The sequence below is a fragment of the Polistes fuscatus genome, unplaced genomic scaffold (assembly GCF_010416935.1).
Source record: "Polistes fuscatus isolate 324 unplaced genomic scaffold, CU_Pfus_HIC Scaffold5, whole genome shotgun sequence".
NCBI lineage: Eukaryota > Metazoa > Arthropoda > Insecta > Hymenoptera > Vespidae > Polistes > Polistes fuscatus.
This window is the reverse complement of record NW_025113129.1, coordinates 13,255,503-13,282,776: the sequence shown is the minus strand read 5'-3', so window position 1 is coordinate 13,282,776 and position 27,274 is coordinate 13,255,503. Positions and strand designations below refer to the sequence as shown.

Below are 27,274 nucleotides of genomic sequence, written 5' to 3'. Positions count from 1 at the left end.
TTTAAAGCTAATTGGGTGCAATAGATGTCTGGTAGGTGCTGCCACCTTTATCGAAAGCAAACGCTCGTGCCACAGTGAGAGTTTAATTATTGTGTTTTATATGGTTTTTTCTGTGATTTATTTCGGGATGAAAATGATGGATTCAGTTGTACTCGAATTGATTTTATTTTATGTCAAGACCCCGTTATTGTGGAGTAATGAAGGTAAATATTTTGTAATTGCAAGTAGTCCAAAATATTGAATCAGTTCTTGTGAAAGATTTTAAGGTTACATTCAAATTATGCAATGTGCTTTTGATTGCAGCTAATATGTCATACATCAATTCCACAAAAAGTTTAACCTACTATAAAAATGAAAAAAGAATGAAATTTGGAGATAGTTGATCTAGGACCTCTCATTTATGTAAAAAGGATGTTTCGATCTTAAAGTAGTTATCAGAGTTAGTCGATTTCTCTCATGATGCCAAGTGAACGAGACTCTGCAAAGGATATTGCAACAAGAGCCAAGTGGTTTGAATTTAAATGATTATCATTATCAAAATTGATGTCAATTTAAATGTTTGTATTAAATAATCGACGATAGATTAGGTAAGCAATAGATAAATCCTGAAGTTGAATTATACTTGATCATATGGCAATATACATTTTTTCCAATCTTGTTACTGGTATAGTTATTTTAAAGAGAATGTTTGGTATTCCAGTGATCAGCAATAATTAATGAAGCATTAATGCAGAGATCAAGGCATTGTGATCAAATCAAAGAAAAAAGAACGAAGAGAAATTGGTAAATATAAAACGAGAATCAAATTAGTTAGACAGTTTATTACATTCAGTGTGCCGGTATAGAAATATTATACAAATTCGAAGATGTTTTCGAACGAATTACGAAACGTTAAAACTACATGGATTTTTTTCTTCTTTTTTCTTTCTTTTTTCCTTCTTTTTTTTTTTTTTAAACATGTACATACAAGAGAGCGACGTGTAACGTTTCTATACAAACACCCAACATGGCGAGCATAAAAGTGTGCGCACACAAAACGACCCGCCATTTCTACCAAACGAACTGTCCTAATTATAAATTCTATAATTTACCGGAGTATTTTATTTACAATTTAGTGCGTTTCTCTCCTATTATTTTTCTTTAAGCTCGCACACTTTGGTATTTTTTTCTTTTTCCTTCTTTCTTTCTTTTTTCTTTTTGTGTCTGTATTTTTGTTGAAATCAAATCGTCAAAGAGTTTTTGCCTTGCACGCGCACGTTCATTGAAAAATAAAAATAAAAATAAAAATAAAAATTAAAAAAAAAAAGAAGAAAAAAGAATGATACTTAAGGATTGCATTTAAGTTTCTGAGAAGATGTTTATGAACTTACAACATAATCGAGATAGCGTGTAACTATTAAATATAACATCAGCATGTATACGTCATTCGCTATTTATATTAATTATGTTAATATTATTATTATTATTATTATTATTATTACTATTATCATTATTATTATTATTATTATTTGGGCCTGAGCGCATTAATGATCCTAAAATCAATTCAATTTACAGCAACGACGTTAACAATAATTATGTACACTTCGTACAAGAGTTGTCATCGTACGCTATCGTTGGAAATATTTATTATATTTCTTTTTTTTTTAAACACCATCGGTGATTTGTTTTATCGCCTTCTTTCTCGCCTCCCCTCACCCTTTGGGATAGGTGCTGTGTTTGGTCAAAATTCTTAGTCTTATTAGAGACCAAATGCAATAAGTATTTCAAAATTGTCGAGGATCAAATACTTTGGCCATTGAATTTCATGCTATTAGAACAAATAATTATAATATTCTATGATGAATCTTTGAGTTTTGTAAGTGTAAGTTGAAACAACGGCTTGTTATCGTTACTTGAAATTATAATAATATGATTTAGCGCAACGGGAAAAGGAATCTTAACAAGATGATTTTTTTTTTAATTTTCAAGAACAAGGATAAGATTGATTTATTTTCACAAATAAATCGTATATTCTAGATCAGAGATTGCCAAAGCATGGGTCGTGTTAAATATTTCAAATATTCTAGTAGTTTACTCGCGCACATATTTTTTAGGAGAATTAAATAGTCTATTTAAAAATTATCCTTCTTAAAAATGGTTCTCAGGCCACAAAAATTTGGGAAGCCCTGTTCTAGATTTTTGAGTGAAGAGAAATGATATCTTATAATTAATTGAGAAAAGAAATATATATCGTTTAATTTTATTATCGAATTAAATTTGTCGTTCCGTTCTAAGCAAAAACAAAAATATTTTCCGAAAACAATATAAATATATAATAAAAAGTACAAAGATTCCGCATTATACTTTTTCTCTAGCGCAAAATATTTCACTATTGGCTTGAATTAAAAACTCGAGTCCCACAATCGATCAATTTTTTATTAAAAGGACTGATCACAATTTGTCCTGTGAAAAGAAATTAGAAATTGGTTGATCGCAGTAACATTTCTTGTTCGCATGACCAAACTTTCATTGTTCAGCATAGTTTTTTCCTTAATACGTATATCCTTTCTTCCTCCTATAATACAATACTTACTATCGTTGTTCGTAGATTCCTAAATAAATACTATTCGTCTCGAGCTAAAGTTTCGATTTCGGGAGATTCGCACATTTTCTCTAACCCCTTATATTTCTTTCATCTAATAAAACTTACTAAACGGATCTACATCGGTGTGCTTCCATGAGCATTATTTGTCCTATATAGAATTCATCATCGACGACGACGACGACAATAAGGCAGAGAAAGAAATAAAAAAAAAAAAAATAAAGGGAAGGAAATAAAAAAAATACAAGGAGGAAGAGAGAGAGACAGAAAAAGAAATTGAACGAGAAATAGAAAGAGATCGAATGTTCGTTCACAAGTCTCCCGTTCATCTTCTCGTCATTACTCGTCATCAAGCTTCTTTCTTGTCAATGGAGAGATCTTAAGGTCACGATCAACACCACGTTGATCATTATCTTGAACCGTGGTAGACTTAGAGTCTTGCCATGAGCGAGCCATAGACGATAGGTACGACACTATGGACTACCCGTATCGTGATGCAGCGAATCGCTGTCACTTTCGAGATAAGTGACGTAACTGTCGGTACTGTCAGGATGTTGTCCCATATCCGGACCACCACCTCCAGGATGATGAGGACCTGGCGGAGGTAAAGGACCACCACCTCCACCGCCACCCCCGTCGTTCATCGGACCACCGAGCATTCCTGGAGGTGGAAGCTGTGGCGGGGCTCCTCCGTGTATGTCGTATCCATGCATCTGAAATTTAAACAAATATATATTTATATGCTAATCCATTAATTATATTGCCTGTATATACGAATCAATATAACGCAGGTATTGTATTTACCTGAGAAACCAAATGATGGAAGGCTGGTGCATTCGGATCCAACCTATCGAGATCCGTATGCAAGGCAAAGTCCGATAGAGCTTTCCAAGGTGGTTGATAGGCTTGCACTTCCAAAGGGGTCATGCCGATGGGGCTTTCGTGTCTCACAGGGCTACTCGCCACCATTGGGATCCCATGCATACCGCCGAAACCCAGTTTACGCCCGTCCTGCAACGGAAAGCACTTCGATCCATTAGATCAATAAAATCAGTTATGAATAAAAGAGAACAACAATTCAAATAATATATTATTTACGTTAATTAGTAGTTTAGTGAAAGAGGACAACGTTTATTTTATTACCTTCTCTTGCATTTGTTGTTTCATCGCTATCGTCTTCTTCTTATCCTTACATCTCTTGTTTTGAAACCATACCCTGATCACTCTTGGACTTAGACCCGTCATTTCTACCAATTGTTCCTTCATCAATGCGTCTGGTCTTGGATTTGCAGCGTAACACGTTCTCAAAGTATGAAGCTGTTTCTCGTTCAAAACCGTACGAACTCGTGTTGGTTTTCCATCGGAACCACCACCGCTCTTGTGACTTCCTGTTCCTCTTGCACCACCTACACCGGCCTTATGAGAACCACTCTCTGATCCAGAGTCTAAAAAAAACAAAAACAAAAAAATCAAATTCGATTGATATTTAATAAAGAATTAAGTATCGGGTAGTAATATTAGGTTTTATTTTTTTATTTTTATTGACGCCAGGAGGATAATAAAAAGGAGAATCTTGACGAATCGATCGAATTTATTTCCAAGATTAAATAAAATATTTGCAAGACTATAGCTAGTGACTTTCACGAACTCGTCGAAGGGTGGAAAACGTTTGAAGAGAAGCGGTGCCCTTATGGGAAGCGAACGTAGGTATCGTACCGTTGGTATCGTACCGTTGGTATCGTACCAACCGGTCCTGCAAAACGCTCGAGGTCCGAGCTAATGGGAGATCCGGATACTGTTTCAATATGGCCGGTGAAGAACGCAAAGGGCACCGACGACGATCGCGTCTCTTTCTCTCTTTCTTTTTCCTCTCGCGGCACAAGAACTCGAGAGAGCAGAAGAACGAAGAAACAATATTGTCGATGAGCAAACTCGGATCCGCGCATTCGTGACCATAGAGCTCGCGTTCCGTGCACGTCCTTGGATAACATCGAGTCTGTCGGTTCTTCCCCTGGAGTACGTTCCCAAGTTCCTTCTATTGGTTCTATTTGATTTACGGTGCTTCGCCGGAGTCCTTCGGAAATTTATTTTTTTTTAAAGAAGACGAACAAATTCGTTGAATCGAACTCTCAGGAATATCTTAATAATCATTATCTTTCTAAATATACGGATTTACGCAGCGAGGTCATCGATCTTATATCAAAAGAATACGAAATAACGCTAATTAATAAGAAATGATAATTAATCGTAGGGTACTATTAGCAATTTATATAAAACTGATAGACGAGTAGATAATTTTGGTACGAACACCTGAAGAATTCATTGAATTCAACTTCAAGGTTATCGACGTTATAAAAAAAAAAAGTTAAAATAATAAAACGATCATTTTTTAAACTATGACGTAGCGTATAAATTTATACTTTGCGATAAAACTTGACTCGGATCAAACTCTGACACTTAAACGGTTAATTTTAGAAGAAAGATTGGAAAGGAAAGAAAAATGAAATTTTTGCGAATCGTTAAATTAATTTTTAAAGATGCCACTGCGTTTGCCGATATCTACAACAACGCGATGAAGAAAAAAATAGAGAGAAAGAGAAAATTGATCTCTGTGAGAAATCTGTCAAATGGTATTCAATGTACACGACGAAATGGAATTTGGATCGTCTAAATAAGGGTTTAAAAGGGGTGAAGGGTTCGTAGAGTTGGTACAAGACAGAGAACTTTCGTCTTTCGATGGAATCGATTGTTTGCCGACGGTAAAACAGAAGGAGGATAAATGCAAGAACATCTTGCTGGACAAATGAAATCTTTTCTGGCTATTTTTGGTATCCTAAGCAAATACTATGGAAGAAGATAGAGGACGAAGACTGTCAGCGGACGAGGATCATTTTGAAAAAAAAAAAGAAGAAAAAAGAAAAAGAAGAAATAGTCATTTCGATTTCGGAATAACTACCCTTATGTAAAAAAAAAAATACATTATCGTTGCGGTGGCACATTTAAAAATAGAACGAAATAATCGAGCTTTGTTTGCTCGTAAGATGAACGTCGAATGGTCATTTCTCTCTCTCTCTCTCATCGAAAGGGGGTGGGGGAGATCAGTAATGACCGTAATATAAATCCATACGTTCAACTTAACGTCTCGCATTTACAACGAGAATAAATTTCATCTTGGCTTAATACCAACAGACATATTCCACCGTTGACGACATTTCAACTTCATTGGCTCGTTCATTTGCCAAAATAATCATTTACAAAATAATGAAGTGTAAAAGAAGAAACATATCTAAGATATTTAAGCAATACCGAGGACATTAATTCGATGTATGAATTTAGAAATAATTCCAGGATAACGAGCTCGTCCTAATGAAATTTATTCGCGGGATCAAAACGTCGGAAGGATTCTTGTCGAATATCGGGGGGTACAAAGAGCAAATTTACAAAAGGGTTCCCTGCCCGAGGGTATAAAGCCTGTCTACGAAATACAAGGGATTTCCGTCGATGGCGACAACAACGAGGACGATGACTAGAACGACTATAGTGTTGTGTTAGGATCGCCACGTGTAATTAGGTGTTGATAATTGAAGCCGTTGAGACCTTAAAGGCTTGACCACTACACCCTCTTCCTACACGCGTGGGATTACATGGCTCAATGTCCATCCACCACCGCCCATATTAGGTAATATGAGTACGTCCGAGGTGTTCGATATTGAATTATGAACGATCTAATAATCTATGATAATCTACTATGATCGTTTTTACGGTTTAGACTACGGTAGAGAAAAAGAGAGAGAGAGAGAGATAGCAGCGAGAGAGAAAATATTTTAGAAACGTTTTCAACGAATTCTTTTCTTTTCTTTTTATAAAACGAATAATTATATACAAACTAGTTATACGATAAAGATAAGGATAATGTTTGTCGAAAATAATTTGTAAAAATATTTGAAAGTTGTTTTAGTAAAGAAGTAATTAATATGCTATTAGAAAGATTTCATTAAGAGATAGGGTAAACAAGTTATTATCACAAGCAATGCAATCTAAAGGATATTGTACGTAACGTAAATTACATTTCGATTAGACCGAAACGAGTGATTCTACTTTATGGTTAAAAACGTGACTAGGAATATGTACCAGAAAGGGTACGAGGTAAAAAGATTAGAGAGAGAGAGGGAGAGGAATAAATTTTGCTCGCTAATTCCAATGCAAACAGTATGGTACGAACGTGTCACCACAACGTGACACGGTAACTCATTTCATCTTTTGTGCTCTGTTTATCATCGTGATTCCTGTATGGAAATCATTGGAGCAGCAAGCCGAAATCTCTCTCGTCTCGACTCATTCTATCTCAAACTCGAAAAGTATCTACTACTCGAAAACGAATCTCAAGCCGACGGACAGTGGTTTGACAAGTCTTTAGAGTATACGAGAGGTGTCAAATGTAACACCACCCTGCCAACTACTGTCGTACATAACTACGCACGATCCAAGCGTCTCTTTTTTCTCTTTTTTTCTTTTTTTCTCGCGTGTCTTTTGCTTTTTTCTTAAACAAGAAAACGCCTCGTCTTCTTCTTCTTCTTCTTCTCCTTCTTCTTATTCTCGTTTCTTTTTCTTATTTCTTTTTTGGTGGAATCAAAATAATCGAATAATTTTGCGTAAAAATAAATTCAATTCCTTCCTTACCCGACATCGAACCGTCGTTTGGATGCAAATGATGATTATTGTTTGTCAAGGAAGCGTTGTTGTTGTTCTCGCTGCCTGGTACACCGCCAGTAGCCGAACAAAATTTTCCACTTTCTAGTACGTCGTGATCGTGCATACAAAAAAGTCCGTCCTGTCTAAGGGCGAATTCATCGCCCGGTAAAAGCTTCCTCATGCAAGCTGAACAACGAAAACAATTCACGTGGTAGATCTTGGTCTTTGCCCTCATCACGTACTCGTTCTTGCTGAAACACTGACTGCACTTGTCGCACTTCGTTCCGAACAATCTGAAACGTTTCAAGATGAAAATTCATCGTTAACGCATACACAGTACGTAAGATACATTTGTATTATTCGTGATTTCAATCGACAATGAGAAATATTTGGATAACGAATGTATGGAACGTAGCCAGGTATCATTAGCATGATCGATTATATATCTATAAAGAAAGATTTCTGGTAGAATTCACGATGTCCGAGTTAAATTGGCTGGTTGTACCGTAATTGGTAGTTGCGTTGGCGTCGACAATCCCTATTGTTATCGTCGCAGTTAATATTAAAATTTGTAAAAATCCGACAAACCATACGTAATTTATATTAACGATAGAAACAAAGAAATATATAAGTATTTAGATAAATAGAAAAGTCATGAATTTTAATAATTTTCTTCTTTCGAGAAATAGATAGACGAGTTATCGGATTTGTTAAAGTTATCATGAAAATGCACATTTATCGTTCGATATTCTCATACACTTTGCGAATATGGCTTACGTAGTTTGTAGTTTGCGCTAGAGCAGGCACCAGGTTGTTGAACGAAAGCGAGAGAGAGAGAGAGATAATATTTATTGGCGTGCATCCTAATCTCGATAGCATCCTAGGCTCTCCCCTCCCTCCCTCTCTCTCGCTCGTTTCCCATAAGTTATGATATACTTCAATATCTGATAGTGCATAGCACGAATCGCACGGGTGGCTCTCGGTGCACGCTCATAATCCGACCGAACGTTTCGCATCGACTCGAAATATATGACTCGATTGGCTAGTATTCTGACCCGATCCTACAATAACCTTCCTATATTTTCTGATATATCGTAATATCGTATAGAAACGAAACATAAACAAGCGTGTACTACACGCGGGGAGTGTTATTTATGTTCGCGTGTTACGGCATTCGCGAACTTTGCGTTTAGAAAATCGATTTTAAGGGATGAAACCGAATATTATATTAAAATATTCTTCGTAGGCGTATATAATCGCGAATTCATAGTCGGATGCTAGGAGGAATACGACTACTATCGATACATTTTTCTTTGCTAATCGGAAAAAAATAAAAGACGACGAATTTTTCGTCGATATTCGAAGTAGAATCATCGAGTAGCTACCGAAAAATCGTGAAAAAAAATCAGCTCGCTCCTCTCGTTTTGACTTTTGAGACTAAGCGACAGGGACAACAAACAAGTTAACCGGCGAATGTCGTGTCTTGGAGAGAATTCACCGGAGTCGACCGGATACGCCAGTCTCTCTCTTCTTCTTCTTCTCTTCTCTCTCTCGTTCGGCCTTTCCAAGGCGTTTCGACGTTTGACGGATCAATGCAAATAAACGGCCTGTCCCCGAGGGAGAAAAATATTTGGTCCACGTCGAAATCGTACCTGCCAGAAAAAAAGACGGCTGGGGACGGGTAAAAAAAGCTCAAGTTGCATTGGCTCCAAAAATTACTCCCCGAGTGTGTACGCCAAAAAAATAAAAAAGAATACCGAGAAGAAAAGTGACATAAAAGATCTTTGTTTTTTTTATCGTAAACAAATCGACGAAGAAATATCCGGACGAGAGAGAGAGAGAAAGAGAGTTTTTCCCGCCATTTAAATTCGATCGACGTTAATGCCGTCCCCATTTAGCACGCGTCTTATTTATAATTGGACAATCCCATTTGATTTTTATTCTTTTACAAACAAAAAACACACCCTCCGCGTCTTTGCGAAATTTGTACGTTGTCCGGAAGAACTTTGAAAAACAAAAAGAAAGAAGACGTAAAAAAGGGAAAAAGAGAGAGAGAGAGATTCGTCTCCCGTCGTCGAAAGCTTCGATCCGTCGTCGGATTTAATTCCGCAAGCTCGGCGCGAGCAACGTTACTATACTCTCGTGTTTTTTCTATCTTTTTTTTCGTTGCAGTTGCACGCGCGAACCGTCCGCACATGTTCTTTCGTCTCGAACACGTTGCATACCTACATGGCAACATTACGCGAGGATACGAAACGAGACGAAGACGAAGACGAAGACGAAAACGAGACGAGACGAGACGAGACGAGACAACTTTTCGTTTCGTTTCATTTCGTTTGGTTTGGTTTGGTTTGGTTTTTCGTTCGAACGAAACAGGACGACTCGATCGGAGTTTATATGGCGTTTGTTACTCGTTGCTACGGGTTCACAGATAAAAATACTTCCCAGTCGTTCTCTCTCTCTCTCTTTCTCTCTTTTTCTCATTTCCTTTTTTCTTCCTTCTCTCTCTTTTATTCCTCCAGAACGCGTTTCTTTATTCCTTTTCAATCCCGGTCAGCCTCCTCGGCTACGTCCTATCGCGTGTTACCAACATATATATGCGTACGTATGTATACACGAATGTATCTATGTAGGTGTGAGTAAAGGAGAGAAAGAGAGAGAATGTAGCGAGTTCTTAGTGACAAGAGGGACAGTTTTGCATTAATTACCATACCGCAGACTTCGATCGGGATTCGAGCGTACGCCTTCCACCTTTTTCCTGGAATTCGTGAACGCGTATCTTTCTCTTTCTATTCTTTTTTTCAAGACCGCTCCAGCAGCAGAACCACCACCACCACCACCACCACTACCACCAGCAATATTAGCATCATCGCCATCGCAACAACAGCATCAACGGTACTACCATAGGCAGCAACCGCGAGTTTTATGACGGCGGATCGTAAAAAGGAAAAATACGAAAACCGATAAGGATAAGAAGAAAGGGATAGCGCGTGTTTCGTCGAATAAGAATTTCGTGGAAGGATCTTTCAAAGGGTTGGGCGTCTGGGTTTCTAACTTTCTCCATTTTTCTTAGAGAAAGAAGAACGTTGTTTTTCTTCTTTCGCGAAATGATTACTCGTGCTGCTTACTTTGATTTTTTGTTTTTGCGCTCACCTGACGTAATCTCCCTTGCAGTAGGTCTTCCCGTCGCGAACGAAGCAGGTGCAATGCTCGTCCAAAAATTGCTGACACTCGGCACACTTCAAACAAGCGGCGTGCCACTCGAGATTCGGTGCCACCCTCAAAATCCACTGGTCGTGAATTCGGCCCCCGCAGCCAACACAATGAGAGCTCCGCCCTTCTGAAAATCAACAATATTTTTCTATTCAAATTTCTTCCCAACGTGAGATGTTCAAAGATTATAAGGGTAGCTATTCATTTTTATTTTTCCATTCTTACCTACGGATCTTAAGATTAGAATGAATTATCTACTTTTACTTTATTTGTCGATTGAATATTTTCTGGCGTTCAACACAATAATCGAATGTGTACGTGTAAAATATTAGTATGATTAAACAAACAAACTATAATTGAAATACGTTATATACATAATTGAATAAGAAAAATCAGAAAAATTCGTGATTTTTATAGACTCGATAATTAAAACGTTAATATTCTCCAACGAGTTTTATTACTTTCCATTTATGTTTGATCGATCGTTATTGAAATTAGAAACAACTCGAATAAGAAACGATCGAATTGTATATTCCGTCGATTGGACGACGATTAATGATGTAATTGAGTGTCACTCACGTATCGATTATCACGAACAAGTTTTCTTCCTCCGATAACAGCGACGCTTTAAACGAAACAAAATGGAGGCCGAGTGAAAGAGAGAAAGGAAATAAGAATGGTGAAAAATCATGAGATCGATATTACAATGAAAGACACGATGATTTATCGAGTCGCAACACTTTTTCAACACTTCATTGCTCTTACATTCGATCAATCGATTTAATTAAATGCTCGCGGATCATCTTTTAGGAACTTGCTCGATCATCGTACTCGACTACGATGCACCGACAGAATATCATTCGATTCATCAATTTCTCGAACGTCAACGAATTTGAACGTTTTTCATTTATACTTTTCTTATACTTTATAACTAAACTATAGCATGGTTTTCTTCAACTCCGCCATTACGCGAATCGATAATTCCCTTTCCTGGAAACAACTCCTACGATATTCCCTTTATACGTTTCATCGAAACGTTATTAGATTATACGAATGTTTGGTATTCACAATTTCACTCGTATTTTTTAAAAAACGGATCCCACCCAACGGATCCATTCTTTAAACTCGTGATTTCACACCTACGCACTATTCAAATAAATTGACATATTTATTGAATATTTATACGATATCAAAGATATAAATTACAATAATAAGAAGAATACCTAAAACAATAAAGTAGATATTATTCCAGTATGTCGGGGTGAGAACTGTCACGATATACAACACCTCTTTACAACATTTCATTATTCTTCTAAACAACAATTTTCCAATGATCTTTTGTATGAACAATATTTGGACATGTCAAAGTATAATTCACGAACTTCGAACTTTTCAATGGGAGAACGTCGATGAGAAAAATAACAAAATAATAAAATAAAATAAAATAAAAATGAATAAAAATGCAAGAAGGACAGAACGACACCATACACTGAATCGATGTAAAAGGAGACACGATTTATAAAGAGAGAGAGAGAGAGAGAGACAAAGAGAGAGACAAACAGCTCGGAAAAAGAGAAGAGGAGAGAGAAAGAAGAAAAAGATAGAGCAATCGACTAACAGAGAGAAAAAGAGAAAGAGAGAGAAAGAGAGAGAAGATGATAAGAATAAGAAGATTCGAAGAAGGAGATGGTGAAACAGGCACAGCATCGACAGTGGTGGCTGCGCCACTGCGGTCGGCCGCTTCCGAAATTAGCTGCCGTTTTCTCGGGACGCGTTTGCGCGTCCGCGTTGCCGAAGAAATGCCGACGAGAAAGATAGACTGAACAAGAAAAAGGATATACAGAGAAAGTGTGTGTGAGAGAGAGAGAGAGAGAGAGGAGCATACAAGGGTGTAGACATGGGCGGTTCTTGGTGTATGAAAAGGGGGCTTCGAAACTCCGCCCAGGGGAAACCGGATGCCGAAACTCCATCGGAGTCGGCGCCTAAACGTTTCTGCGCGAGTTTTGCGCAGATTCCGGAGACAACAAGACGACTGACCGATTAGAGAACCCGTGTCTTCTTCTTCTTCTCTGTCATACGTGCTTTTTAACTCTTTCGATTATTTTCTCTCTACGTAACTTAAGTTGGATTATATATATGTATATATATATGTATCATTGATTTGTGTTTTTTTTTGTATTTAGAAAATTATTCGTAGTTTCTTTCTCGCAAATTGTGATTCTACTCGATCTTACGACGATTCACGCGAATGGTGCTGTTGGTACGTATATATTCGAGGTGAATTTTATTTTCTTTTTTTTACTCTTATAGATATACTTGTCATCAATTTTCAAAGTAATTGCGTACACGCGTGCAAATTTGGTGCCTCCATTATTACGTTTGCTTCATATTTTTTTGCCTTCTATTTCTTTTTACGAGCAACGTTAATCCGTGGGTAAAATTAATAAAGATTTTAATATTTGTTCGGTATAAATTATATTCTGGTAAATGTAATTAAGAAACTCGTTATGATCCTGAGGTAGGATTTCAAATGGTATTTTGATATCGCACCGATAGGAAAAGAATGACAGGACGGTCATTAGTAAATTACGTCTCTCTCTTCCTCTCTCTCTCTTTCTCTCAAAGATACCAAAAAATCGTATTTTTTGTTCACTCGGCGATAGGATCGAGCCGGTTTTGTTTGGAACGTAGAAATCGTGTATCTTTTTGTGGATACCGAAACGGTCCGCGAGTTTTCTTCTCTTTCTCCATGTCAACGCGTCTCCGTAGAGTCGGCCGATAAAAAAGCCCGACCACCACCAGAGGATTCTCCGTAGTCGGGACCATCGAGCACCACATCCTATACAAAAAACGTAAAACGGTCTGTTTCGGATGCTGTGTCGTCATAAATTCACGCGACGACGTCTGACGATTTGTACGACAACTTTGCCGAGCGTACATTCCTTTTTTTTTTAAACAACAATATCACCCCCCTTCTTCCCTGACAAATCTTCCAAAGAATCAACCAGATTTATAAATACCGAAAAAATAAAGAAAACAGAAAAAGAAAAAACATTTTTATTCTAATTTTATTCAAACTTGTGTCTTATATTTAAGTGAAAAAGTCATTAGATGTATCCGATAATTATCTTTCCAAACCATCCTTGGGGGGGTACGCCAAACGAGCAAATAACCAACTGGCCGTCCACGTGCTTCAAAATAAAAAAAAAGAAAGAAAAGTTAAATGGAAATGAAAAGTAAGGTCCCGCGTTACGCGCGTTCTTCGCTATTTTTCTCGCCTATTCGATACAGTGTTAAAGAGGAGACGAAACTTTTTTTCCTTTCGAATGGAACGCGTGCGACCACCATGAAAATTCTCGAGACTGTTCGGGATAAGGTCAGGAGTGTAAGAAGGAAGTAAAGAAAGAGAAGGAAAATACGAGTGTATAGAGAGAGAAAGAGTTGGAGGTGCGAGGGAAGAAAGGAGAAAAAGAGAGACGAGGGCAAGGTCGGTCAGGATCAAAGGGATTCGGGTAAGGAAAAGAGAGAAAGAAAAATATCATCCTATAAGTGTGTACCACGTGAGTGCAAGAGAGAAAGAAAACGCGTCGGCGTCCCATTAGCTTCCAGAGACGACCACACCGCTTCGTATCTCTCTCTCACTCTCTCTTTTAAATCTGGTCGTGCGTACGAGCATCACACACATAAATGTATACATATATATATAGTTCAAGGGTTGTACCACTCGTGTAGTCGAAGCTTCTTTACGCGCCGCATAAATAAGGAACATCCGAGTATCCGAACGCGTACTTATGCTCCCCCCCTTCCTCACCCTTCCTGACAATCCTTTTGTATTTTCGTTCCGACGAAAACTCCTCCTTACTTTCTTTGTACTACGTTGTAATAATAATTATTATAAAAGTTTATGCATAGCAGATAACATTTTTTCTTTCGTCATTTATTGTTATATAAGATAGGTCATTTTTTTAATTATCACTAATAGTAGAAAGTATAAGCACTTGATTTATCCTAACATAAGATTATTATTCGTATATTTTTACTCGACTCATTCAAATTTGGATATTTCAATCGACTTATGTATTTTATTAATATTTCGTTATTATTAATAAATGAAAGAAAGGTAGTCAAATGTATGGGGGAAAAAAGGGATATCAACGTCGCGAGATTTGAAGGATTACCGTGGCTCGACGAAAGTAGATCTCAAATTTCACGCGGTAGACTGGATTGATCGGTAGCAAAACTGGATTTTGGTGACACGCTGCGAAAGGATAATAAAATTATGCGAGTAGAAGCCGCCTTGTAGGAGAGAAAAAAAAAAGAAAAGGAAAAAAGAAAAAGAAGAATTCGAGAGAGGTAGAAAGAGTGGGGGAAGGGCCGGGTGCTACCGGTGGAGAGAACGTGGGTGGCGAATTGTTACTTTTTGTTCGACCGATATCTTTCCGATCTCTTTTTCCTTTTTTATTTTGTCTAAACCTTCTTTCCGAGAAAGGAAGAGAGACGAAAATAGTAAGCCTCTCTCCTTCGAGTTCCACTATGGAATTGTTTGCAATGTTACGAGAACGATAACGATGAATGATGAATCGAATCGATGTCGTGATAAACGATAGGGATCTTACAGGGAAATTAATCACGAATGATCGAGAGTGAATTACGTCGAAGAATACTAATTTCGTGCGAAAATGCTAAAGGCTCGATACGATCGAAATGATATAAAAGTGTGATTTCAAGTATATTAGATTGATATCTATTTCTACATAAGAATGATTTAAAAATACTTCGAACATGAATACGAGTACACGTGGAATTTTTGTTCGTATAAGACGAAATTGATAAAAAAAAAAAAGAAAAAAGGAAAAGAAAGAAAGGAAAGGAAAGGATAAGATTGGAGGAGTATACAGTTATCGATAAAAAAAAAAGGAAAAGGACGAGGACGAGGACGAGGACGAGGATGGTAGAGAAAACGGCGCCGGGTCCTATGTCGAGGATGTCTGCTTGGCAGTTCAGAGGCGCCGACCTGGTGTCCCACGGCGTTCGTTTGGTATTTCATTAACACCTCCGCTAATTATTTCCCTTTTTTTGTCCAGCCCGGCGAGTTTCGTAGCAGGATCGGGAATGCACCTTACAAGTCGCGGCTCTCGTTTCTACCATACAAGTGTGTTCGTCTTTAAGTATGCGTGGCTATCCTACGCGTTCATGCGAGTTTGTGTTTGTACGAATGTGTACGCGCATTCGGTAAGCTTTCACCGGTTCGGTTCGATGAAGAATACACATAATCGAGATGATCGCATCGAATGATCGCATCGAATGATCCGTTGAAACGTGTTCTCTTCTTGGATATCTTACACTCCATAGATTTTATGGAATAGAAAGAGAAACAGCTTCTAAAGTGCGTGTGTGTGAAAGAGAAAGGAGAGAGAGAGAACATTGTTGCTTCTTATTAGATCGAGATATCGAAACGATGCTTTTCAGATTTGTTTTAATCTAATGTTACTTCTATCGAGATAGCGAACTCTACCTATGTCGATCGTAAACGAAAACATTATTACTAACAATAAGAATACAAGATTATTCTATCTTTTATTTTCACTCGTACGAATATAAATATTCGTTTGAATTTTTTAATCGTTGCTTATTCCCCCCCACCTCTCCTCTTCCTCCCCCGTAATCTATATCGCGCTCGTTATTCTACTTTTGCTCGTGGAAAATTGTTAAATGGGTCGAGTTCTAATCGGTGCAGGGTGTATTAAAAAAAAAAACCAAAAAAAATAGAAAAAAAAAAGAAAAAAAGGGAAATAGTACGATGGCACACTAACATCTCACACCGGTACTAAATTTAGGATGTATGGTTAAATGAACGAAAGAGCGTCCTTAGATATCCCCTTGGTGAAATTTATGTAGGTGTTGGCCGTGGCTTTTATCAGCGAGCGGCATTCCTCTGCGTCCACCCGGCGCCCCGACGTCGCCGAAGAGCAGGTTCTAATTCGTGTGTGACTTCTTCTCTCAGTTTAGGTCGGGACCCTGCCAACCAACGATCCCTCTTTTCCTTGTCTTTCTTTCTTTCTTTTTTTTTCTTTTCTTTTTTCTCTTCTACATCTTTTTTTTTGTTTCTTTTTGTTTGTTTTTCGAAACATCACCAAAGACTTTGAATTTCGTTTCTAAAAACTAAACAATCTAATCAAGCGTAAAAAATTGCAAAAGTCAATTTTATAAGAGAATATCCAAATTGGGTATAATATAATAAATAAAATAATATATATATATATATATACATTAAATTTATACACGCGCGCAACGTTTCGTAATTAAAGTCTATGTAATCTTCGATATACAAGAAAAAAAATGTGTTCCTGTTATCGGTGAAAATGAGGTAAATTAATGAGCGAGGAATACGCGTTAAGATAGGCATAGTAGAGCATCGATACTTTCAATTCTAGACGTCGAAATTGATTTTAATAGACACGAGCAAGAGATGCGAGTAAACGGGGCGCTTCTTCTTCTTCTTCTTCTTTTATATCGTTTTCCTAACTCTTTCTATCTCGTAGGCGTAAAGGCTTATAACGTTACACCTGACTAGTCCACGACGAGGACATAAATGCAACGTTCTAACTGGTAGAAATCTTGGCGGCGGGCCAATTAGCAACGATTCGCTATCTAATCCCGCGTTGCAACGAGTTTATGTGTGCGATGCATATGGTAGCCATTCATTTTACTAATACACAAATGCGCGTACACGAATGTATATAGGAAGAAAGTCTATCTCTGGGAAAGTTTGAAAATAATCGGATAAAAAAGTGTGACAAGGTGAAGAGCAGGCGACGCTCAAGATGAAACTATGAAATCACGCACTTTATCGAGATTTTTCAACGATAAAGAATATAGAAATGGAGAGAGAGAAAGAGAGAGAAGGTTAATCGTTACAGAATGCAGAGATAAGCGGTAACGAAGTTACGTTAACTTGTGTTAGATATGCACCTTGCGTTCCTTAGAAAATCAAGTTCTGCAAAGTATGGCTCTTCTTTTCTTTTTTAATCTTTCTCTCTCTCTCTTTCGTCGATTCTAAAAATACAAAATTAATTAAGCTAATCCAAACTAATCTTAGAATTCTATGCTAGTATTTCTTGATCTAATGAAAAGTGGAATTACTTGAGATTAGTTTAATCTCTGTCTTTTTTTAAATAGAACAAAGATACCTGTATAATAATAAAAATGGAAATTCCTTTATTGTCTTATCGATTCTAAAAATATAAAACTCATTAGGCTAATCCAAATATCATTAAAATGTTATGCTATTATTTTGAATAAAATAGAGTTATGTGTGTCAAATACAAATATATCATATGCTTAACACTTCCTATGAATTGATGGTTAATGATTTTCACAGTTCCAATAGAAATTCTTCAAAGAAAATTAACATGGGTGTCATTGCGTTGACAGTGAGCAGAAGACCCAAGAAAAGGCGGCACTTTTTCAGAGAGAGAAAAAAATAGATCGATAAAGAAAAACATAGAACATCGTAGGTTTATGGTTTATGGTCATCGAGTAGGAGAGCCATTTGGTGTCAGACTTTTTCTCTCTCTCTCTCTCTCCCTTTCTGTTTCCTTTTTGAAAAGAAGCCCAGAAGGCCCCCGCGAAGGGACTAGGCCGAAGGACACCAAGGGACCGTAAGACGTCTTTCTAACCCATGGAAAGAAGAGGATTGTAAAACGAAGCTCTTTGGGAAAATGTTTGCCTTCCGTGTGTTCTCCGATGTGGTACAGCGTGCGGCTTATGGTGTGCGGCTTATGGCGTGAGAGGCTTATGGCGCATGGCGCCAGCTTTCCTCAAAGTTTTACGACACCGAGATCGATCTGCCCTCGTCCATCCGAGCCGTCATTAGTTCCCTTTAACGATCAGATACCCCTAGTTAAGGTCCTTCCTATATCTACTATGTTACTTTCTCGGGATAGGTCTTTTATCTTTCAATTTTATTACGGGTATGTGTAACCTTGCGAAAACACTATACATTCTACTAAAATTCTATTCTTTTTCGAGAACTGTAAATAATTGTTTTTTTAAAGGGAACCTCACCGAACTTGGTCCATAGTTATTTATTGCCCTGAACATTTGCTTTTACTTTTGTGTACTATATTGTACTCTGGTATTATTTATTTAATTATTATACGTACAAATATCGATAAATTTGCGAATAGAGAAAGATAATTAAAACCTTTTAGAGGGTAGTCAATAGAATTTGGGGAATAGTTGATTTTCCTTCGCGAACAATGGGCGTAGGTGTAAAATCAATGTTTTGGAATCATCGATAAGATCGCTTTTATATATATATAAAAAGACGTATATGGCTAGTTCCATAAGTTAAATGGGAAATTCGATGGTTCGAACGATAAAAATAAAAGAAATGTTATTTTTTTCTTTCGGAATTCTTTGTATAAGGTTGAACGTATTAACGTTATCATTTAATATCGAAATAATGATTAAAGATTTGGTTGAATAATATCGAACGTATATGACACGGAATACGTAATCGTACGATACACATATACACGCATTAGCAATATAGGTGTACGTGTAACGTTATCTACGCACGGTGACATTCTTCGTGAGATACCTGTAGTTGTATCGAAAAATCAATGCGCGTCCCGATAGATCAAAGGCGTACCGCGCCGACGAAAAATGTCCACGGTATCGGACGAACATCCCGATAATGCGACGAGCTTATCGAATCGACGAACTGATTAGTTTCGCCGAGAACCGCGATAATGATCTGAATGTTGAGTTTTTAAACGATATATTCTCTTGTACTCCCATTACTCCTTTTACCTTCTCACATTTTTTCCATAATTTTTCTTTCTTTTTCAAGATCTTACGCGACTCGCTTCGTTCATCGTAACACGCAAATGGTAAATAATCGATAGAATTATTTGTTTAAAATTAAATGCAAAATAAAAACATTAGTAAAACATTGTAATAACCCTAACGAATATTATCAGTTGTTTTAGCGAGGCAAAGTTCAGCAACGTGTTTATTATGTGCATTCGAATGGCAACGTTGTTTACACGTTTATGCCAACTACGAAGAAAAATTGCTAGTTAGCGTTAGATAAAAACTTATCTAAATCTTTATCGAAACATGTTTTCCACGCCAATTTAGTCCACGTGAGAAAATGTCATTGTGCTCTGACACGTAGAGACACGCATAAACGCGTCAATGTATTATTCTCGACCTGAATAATGGCAATTACTCAAAACGTTTCATTCTACTTGTTGCGATCAATTTGCCCGAACGAGGCAACGTGCCAAGACACTCTTTGCACTTTCCATGTTCTAATAAATCATTTGGAAATTTGGTGCCGTCACCATCGTTATCTCTTTGCGGTACTCTTTTTTTCCCCCCTTCCTACCACCACCACCACCACCTCGTCTATCGTCCGGTGCATCTCCACACGCCAAAGATTTTCAATCTATTCTCATATACCAACACAGATATCATTTGTGTTCTGCATTTATAAAATAATCATTTTACAAGAGATATTTGTTCGTCTAAATCAATTTGAAAATGTTTTCGGCCAAAAATTGTCTGCCGATTCTACCCGATGATTTTAAGCAATAATATTCGTAACTCCGAGGGGACGTGGTTCTCGTAGAATTTTCCCGGAAGCGAATCGTACCCTCGTAAATCTTGGAACCTTTTTCGTCTCGGTAACATTTCTAAAATCCTAAGCAAAAGTAGGACGCCGATAAAATCGTCTCGACAAGAGTAGATACGATAGTCCCGACTACCGACTTTTTCCAAAACAAAGGGAGCAAAAATACTAGTTGGGGGGTTGCGCAAGAGAGCCTGATAAATGTCTACGTACGCCGTTAGAAAAGGCCCCAGGCCTAATTCAATTGCAGGCCGCCGCCGCTCCGCAAACACTCATGATAATTCAATCAAGCTCACCCCACGACGTTTTAACCGACCTTACCCCACCGCCCCCCCTCCCCCCACTGCCATCGTCATCGACTACGTCGTCGTCGTTGTCGTTGCTGTCGTCTACTACCACCCCTACCTTCCTACAACCACCCCTTCTCAAAGGATCTACTACTTGAGGGTGGAAACGGCTCATAATCCTCGTACGAGAACATCTGCACTCTAATCGGCTGATGATTTCTACCCAAAATCGGCTCCTATCTATATGTACGTGTTACATACGCGTGCGTGTATTTATTTCTTTTTTTTTTTTTTTTTTATTTATGTAAGTTAACATTTGTGAAAATTCTGTTCTTTTTATTCGAGAGATATATTCGTATTTAATTGGGATTTTATAGGAAAGGGGAAAAAGTACAGGATTATATCTACTTTTTCTATATTATTTTTGGAAATTTAATTAAAATACGCGCGATTATTTTTAAATCTACGGATTTATTTGATTTATTACCGGATACGTATCCGTATGAAAATATTTAATTCATTTTTTATATCGAGCCTTTTTCTCTCTATCTTCTTTTTCGATTAAATTAAAATAAGCGCAATTATTTACACACATTCGTAGATTTATCTTACAACCGGTAAATGTTATATTTTGAACGTAGATTGTTGGGAAAAATTTGATAAGGTTTGGTAAAAAAAAAAAAAAATAAGAATTAGTTTCTTATTTCGAGTAAGTAGAAGAGGAAACGGATCTTACGTGTTTAGAACGGGAGACCCTTAGGCCGACGGCTTACTTTCCACGATGGAACTTATATCTTGACGCAGAAGTTATAATTGGGTTCTCTTACGTGTCGAGGACTCGAGAGGGTTGTTTCGTTTCTATACACGCTGTTACAAAATATACGCATATAGGTGTACGTGTATACATATTAATTTTTATTTTCCCAAATTCGATGTGACACCTTTCTCACACGATTCTCGAAAGAATCCTACTTAACTTTATATAACTATTCAATCGACAAAAGTATTATTATCTTACTCTTAAATTTGATATACTTCGTCATAGAAAGAAAAATGAAAATAAATGTTTGAAATTCATCGAAGAAAAATGTTAAATAGAAGAAGAAAAAAAAACAAACTAAACGCGCGAATCTAGGAGCGTGTAAAATATCATTCGAAACGTCTCATTCCTAATCGAAATTCGATCTATTAATTTACGATGTGGTCTTTGTTGCTACGAAGCCAAGCTCGCGTGTCACGACAAAGATATCGATGTGGGTGAAAAGGAGACACACGAAAAGAACTGAACCGCAGAAAGAGAATGAGAGAGAGAGAGAGAAAATCTCGAGTTATATAGCAAGAAACACGCGTTACCGATACTTATAACGAAAAGGAGAGTGAACAGAAAAATAAATTAAGTGAAAGAGGATAGAAAATAAAAAGAAAAAAGAAAAAAAAGAGATACAAAATAGAAATAAAAAGGAAGAAGATATTTAAATGTTTAAGTCGACGTCAGTGAGAGTTATATGCGTCGGTGAACGGCGGACAGAGGAATCCCACCATTAATGTCGTGGTAGTTTTCGATGCACGGAATGTTGATACCGCGTAACTCTCTTTCAGGGTCTAATCATGCAAATGTATGAGCCGTTAATTAAAACCGACGCAACGCACATTTTGTTCTCGCGCGTTCCCCACCGAAGTAGGTAGGATCGGTAGAAACGACAAAGAGAAAGAAACATAGTCGATCAAATAGAGACGGATATATGAATGGCAAAAAACAGAGAGAGAGAGAGAGAGAGAGAGAGTGTAAACAAAAATAAATAAATGAAGAAAAAATATAAAAAAACTTAATTCTCTTCTACACTTTTGCCTCTCTGTTGTTTGCTAGAGCGAGAGGGAGATATACGAGTGACAAGAAAGAGAAAGAGAGAGAGAAAGAGAGAGAGAGAGAGAGGGAAAAGGTAGACGAAAAAGAAAATATAAAAATAAATTTAATTCTTTCTCTCCTACACTTCTGTCGCGGTCGTTTGCTACCGTCGACGATTTAAAGCGGCATGACTGGTTATTCCTTTTTTGGAAAAAAGAAAAAAAACCCTTTCAGAGAATCACGAAATTCGTCGACGTTGAATTTCAGCTTGGTATATATATATATATGTTTGTCTTTCTTTATCGTTTGGTTCGATGATGTCCTGTCTCATTGCCGCGAATGAAACGAGAAAAAAAGAAAAGTGAAAATTATTAGAATGAAATTGAATCGTTCGTTGATCGATAGAACGGACAATTTTGTTCTTGTCTATCGTAAATAGCATAGAAATATACAAATTTACTTTTATCTCTATAAGTATTTGATTGATTCATTTTCTTTTATTATATAACAAAAATTAGAAAGAAAAATTGCGCGAAGTGAAAAAAACGAAGAAAAATGAAAATGAAAATGAAAAAAGAGAAAGTAAATTGATAATACGTATATATAGTATCTCGACAAAAATGCGCCAATGGTTTTTGGATTACCCTGGATTATAATTACGAACGTATATTTGAAGTGGAGATTTAAAGAGATCAAAATCTCGTCATTTAGTCGCAGTCGCGGATGGAAATAATTGGCGAGTTTTCTATGCGTCGGTATTCGTTTGTTAATTACGTGGATTACCACGAATTTGACCTAACCAAATTTGTCTCGTTCTCTTTTTATTCGACTATCTTCCTTACAATCGCAGTTTCGCATCAAGAGATTCTAAGATTCGCGAGTTTATTTCCGAAATTGTGAAAATGATTGACAACAACGAGGCGTTCTATGTAATATGCATTGTACGCGTGCATTTATCTGTCACGATTTTTAATTGCGAGTCGAGTTACAAATGAAGTGAATTAGCTGGAAGCTTTGAGCTGTTTTCTTCACCCTGGGCTAGAAATAGTTGAAGAGATCGTTTATATCCAACAATAAGTCGAGGACAGCTTATGGACCAACAAAGAATGTCCAATCTCCGCACGCAGATCGAGTTTGACCGCTTGATTTCAACTTACCTCCTTTCTCTTTCTATCTCTTGCGATTTATTATTCCATCGTTTAAATATTACACGACAACGAATGAAATGTTCACACTTTGAAATCGTTTGAAAACACGCATTAACGTGTTATCGAATGAAGGAAACGATAGTCGAGACTTTAACGAGGTACGTTATAACGATCTTTGCACGATCAACTCGCCATGATCCTATGCGTTTATTAAACTTTATAAGCGTTACGCGAGATACATTAGAGAAATTAATTATCTCGGAGATTTTAGAATCGTTTAGTAAACTCGATTACGTATCCTCTTTACGATTATTCTTTGATTGGGTGTAGCAGAGAATCGGATCGAGTAAGTTATCGGATTTTAATTACGCGAACAAATTACACCAATTCCAAATATATTTCAACGTAATCGTTGATGTTTTAACGAAATTTTGGCATTGACTCGTTTTGCCCGCTCACTGGAAAATTACGAATGACAAATTGTATTTGCTCGCGAGCTAAGAAAATTTACGTCTAATTTTCATTTGCATAAGATATGACATTTTTCTACGAATATATTCATTCATTCGGATCGCTCGTTCATTCGTTTATTCATTCATCGTTGATCCGGCAACGTATCCTGCTTTTCAAACTTGAATAAATCTGATTTGCTGTATTCTAAATTTAACAGAAATGAAAGAAAAAAGATGTATATAAATAGAAATACGGAAAACGTAGGATGATAATAAGTAAAAAGTAAGGACACTTACAATTATATTGATACGACCTCGTTTAAGTTACACTCGTTGCATTCTTGTAATTATCGTCGAAGTTTCATTGCTAAATAATAATTAACGGATAATTTTGTAGAAAGAGTATAATATAGATCTCACGATGGGTTTGTCTAGAAAAGTTGACGTTAGATAAGACCTTATCGCAAAACTTACGAGTCCTAGACAAAGCGTCGCGTCACGAACGACCAAACACTTGCTCTGCTATTTTCTTTCCTATTTTTTTTTCTTTTATTATTATCTTCATTATCTCTTATTCTAATAATTGATAGAAAAAAATGACGAAATTTAAAAAACTTGTTCTTTTTCGTTCGTATTTGTCCAACGACTTATTTTTATCATTTCCGTTTGAATGCGAGCGTGGCAAGTATCGACCAACGAATACACTTTCCAAAAATAAAAGTAAATAGCTCATTTACAAGTGGAGAAACGATCGTAATTGGTCATAAAGATATACATCGGTTTCGAACAGATACTACAAAAATTGTCCGCTAAACTGTTATGAGATCTTCTACCACTCTTTCTTCATTTCTTTTAGGTATTTTGTTCAATTAACGAACCTCCAATCGCCTAATTAAAGCTTTATGAAAAACGATAATATTACAGTTAGTTCGTTAACTCTCATCAAAGTGCGTCCTTAAATGCTCAATGAAATTTTCCCATTCGTAAACCGATTTTTGTTACCTTTTAAAAGAGATCTCGATTTAATAGTCTGAAATGACGTCTTAATGGCTCGAAGGATCGATCATAAATGAATAATTATTATCACATTGATAGGAATAGAGCACGTGTTCGTATTTTATTCCTCGAATGAAAATCTTCATTCATATTTCCGACTTTTCTATGTATTATCAAATTGATTACTATAGAGTACGGTTATTAACAGTTTCTCTATTCGATTAAGATAAATTTTATTCAATAGGCTAAATCGAACGATTCCGTGTACGAAAATGGAAACTGAGAGATATTACGGACCGTGTTATCTTATTTTAAATGGGAGATATTCTTTATTTGAAATGTGAAAACGACGTTATTGACAGAACTGTCAGGGATTAATGTCACGAAATGTAGGAGATTCGAATGAGATCCGAACGAGTTACGAATATTTCGGGAATCCTATACTCGAGCTACGATTGTAACAACGTTATTTCTATAAGTATCCAACGAGTGAAAGATCAATCAAAGGATAAAAGATAAATCAACCTTGTTCGATGCATCTTTTATCAAACACATTTCATTAACGTCCGTCATCGAAACTAAAATATTCCTTGAAAAAATAATGCACGCCTTGTAATTTGTAATTTTCAACGATATATTGAAAATGTTATTAATCGAAAGAAAACTTATTACGTTATAATTTATATAAATGGATATCTATTCCTATGAATTGTTTGCAAATGAAATCAATGAATTTAGCGTGATATATTAAGATATTTGATTACGTACTTTGCGAGGTCGGGTCACCGGGTTCGTCCTGAATGTTGACTGGGGATATTTTGACTGACCTTGGAGGGCCCTGAAGGCCCAAGGGCCCGGGCCCTCCGCCAGCAACCGCCCTTTGCATAGCTGCCCACGCACCCCGTATTTCTGCTGTTCGTCCAACCCTGCGCGACTCGCGCGACGGTTTTCGAGCAATCTTGAAGGCTTTTTAAACCACCGGCCGAAGCGGTGTACCTTTTCTTCTTTTTCTTTTTCCTCTTCGTCGTCTTCTTCTTTTTATTTACTTGCCTCCTTTTCCCTCCTAAACTTCTCGCCAAAATTATTTCCAATAGTTCTCTCGTATTTATTTTTATTCCAAATTGATCTCAAAAAATGTCATCAACGATGGGACTTGCGATTCAACGTTGTTCCTTCTTTATTCTACCGTACACTTTGTTTGATCGATCGTTTAGTCGACTCTCCTGACTAATTGTTAGAATTTAATTTTGAAGGATCTCGATGTTATCGCGCGAGATCGTTTAACGAACGATTCGAGGGAAAATATTCGCGACGACCATCGCCATTTTGCGATTGAACGATGCTGACAAGTAAACCCTTAGCGTGTACCCTCTCTCCTTTATCGCTAATGATCCTGACACAAGAATACAAAAAAATATCGTTTAACGTTCCTTCGTCACGAGTTGTCACTTATGTTAGTCCCTTGGAATTCTTTTCAATTTTTACGCACAGTTATCCTTTCCTTTCTCCGATGCTATCACAAGTATTAAATATGTACTTTAATTGCAAGCACATCTACCGTGCCGAGGAAAAAAGAAAACTGTCACGACACATCAACAACGATCAGACGATCCGTCTTTCGCTCACGCTTTATTTTCTTCCTATCGTCTTATCACTCGCGTTTCGTACGAATCGTAACGAGGAAGGAATTCTCTCTCTCTTTCGCGTAGAACACGGCCGACGGAGGAGGAATCTTCTTCTCTCTCGTATACACAATGATGGTGATCGATGCGTGGAGTCGCACCAGTCAAAAAAGAGACAAATAAAATACGTGGGAAAAAGAGAAAAAAGAGATGCGAGCCAAGAGGACGAGGAGGAACGGGGGGGGGGAAGGAAGACAGAAGTGAAGGAGAAGGAGTAGAAGAAGAAGAAGAAGGAGAATGGGATTGACAGACGGGTGAAAAGAGGGAGAGAAAGATAGACGGACGGAGAGAAAGAGGAAGAGAGGGAAGAGAGAAGGAGAGAGAGAGAGAGAGAGAAAGAGAGAGAAAGACGCGATCTCACGATACAACCCCAACGAGACTGACGACGCGGGGCCCTGAGAGGCACTGACTGCTGTTCGGCTCGCTCGCTATAGTAGAAACGAGTCGCCGCCGGCAGACCTAGTCTCACCCTTCCACTTCTAAGCATCCATCCCCACCACTCGGAGCCGACTCCTCCCCCCACCAAGGGTGCCACTAGGCCCGTCGGGACCCTTCGGAACGCCCCCCGGTACGCTGCGAACGAGCTGCCGTCCTATCGCGAGAGAGACGGCGGTATGCGCGCGTGCGCGTGCTACTCTGCACGAGGGCCGATTTGTCCTCGGCGCGGAGTCGACGCCGATGCTCGGCCACGCCTACCGTGCTCCTCCTAGCGCCGACTATGCCGATTCCTGCATACA

General features: G+C 37.5%; 1 protein-coding gene and 1 long non-coding RNA gene across 3 annotated transcripts; one reads left to right on the top strand and one right to left on the bottom strand.

Moving 5' to 3' along the window:
- Positions 1 to 48: 48 nt before the first annotated feature.
- Positions 49 to 10,218, top strand: LOC122522635. 2 transcript variants are annotated; one of them, XR_006305114.1, is made up of 4 exons: positions 49 to 203; positions 304 to 587; positions 701 to 783; positions 10,080 to 10,218. It is a non-coding gene; the product is annotated as an uncharacterized LOC122522635 (long non-coding RNA). The 2 variants fall into 2 exon arrangements; XR_006305113.1 differs by lacking the exon at positions 10,080 to 10,218 and adding an exon at positions 2,741 to 2,785.
- On the bottom strand, positions 2,398 to 26,792 carry LOC122522633 (insulin gene enhancer protein ISL-1). The gene is made up of 6 exons (XM_043643862.1): positions 25,624 to 26,792; positions 10,427 to 10,613; positions 7,262 to 7,566; positions 3,725 to 4,026; positions 3,386 to 3,607; positions 2,398 to 3,294 (listed from the first exon to the last, which is right to left on the bottom strand). Exons 1-6 carry the CDS (start codon positions 25,739 to 25,741, stop codon positions 3,055 to 3,057), a joined length of 1,374 nt encoding a protein of 457 aa, XP_043499797.1. The 5' UTR covers positions 25,742 to 26,792; the 3' UTR covers positions 2,398 to 3,054.
- Positions 26,793 to 27,274: the final 482 nt, after the last annotated feature.

Excerpts from the sequence above, each read along its gene's own strand:
- LOC122522633 (XM_043643862.1), bottom strand. The coding sequence starts at position 25,741 with ATGCAAAGGGCGGTTGCTGGCGGAGGGCCCGGGCCCTTGGGCCTTCAG. Across the intron at positions 10,614-25,623 it reads CGGTGACCCGACCTCGCAAA|AAGGGCGGAGCTCTCATTGT; the intron begins GTACGTAATCAA and ends GTTGATTTTCAG. Across the intron at positions 3,608-3,724 it reads AACAACAAATGCAAGAGAAG|TGCTTTCCGTTGCAGGACGG; the intron begins GTAATAAAATAA and ends AATGGATCGAAG.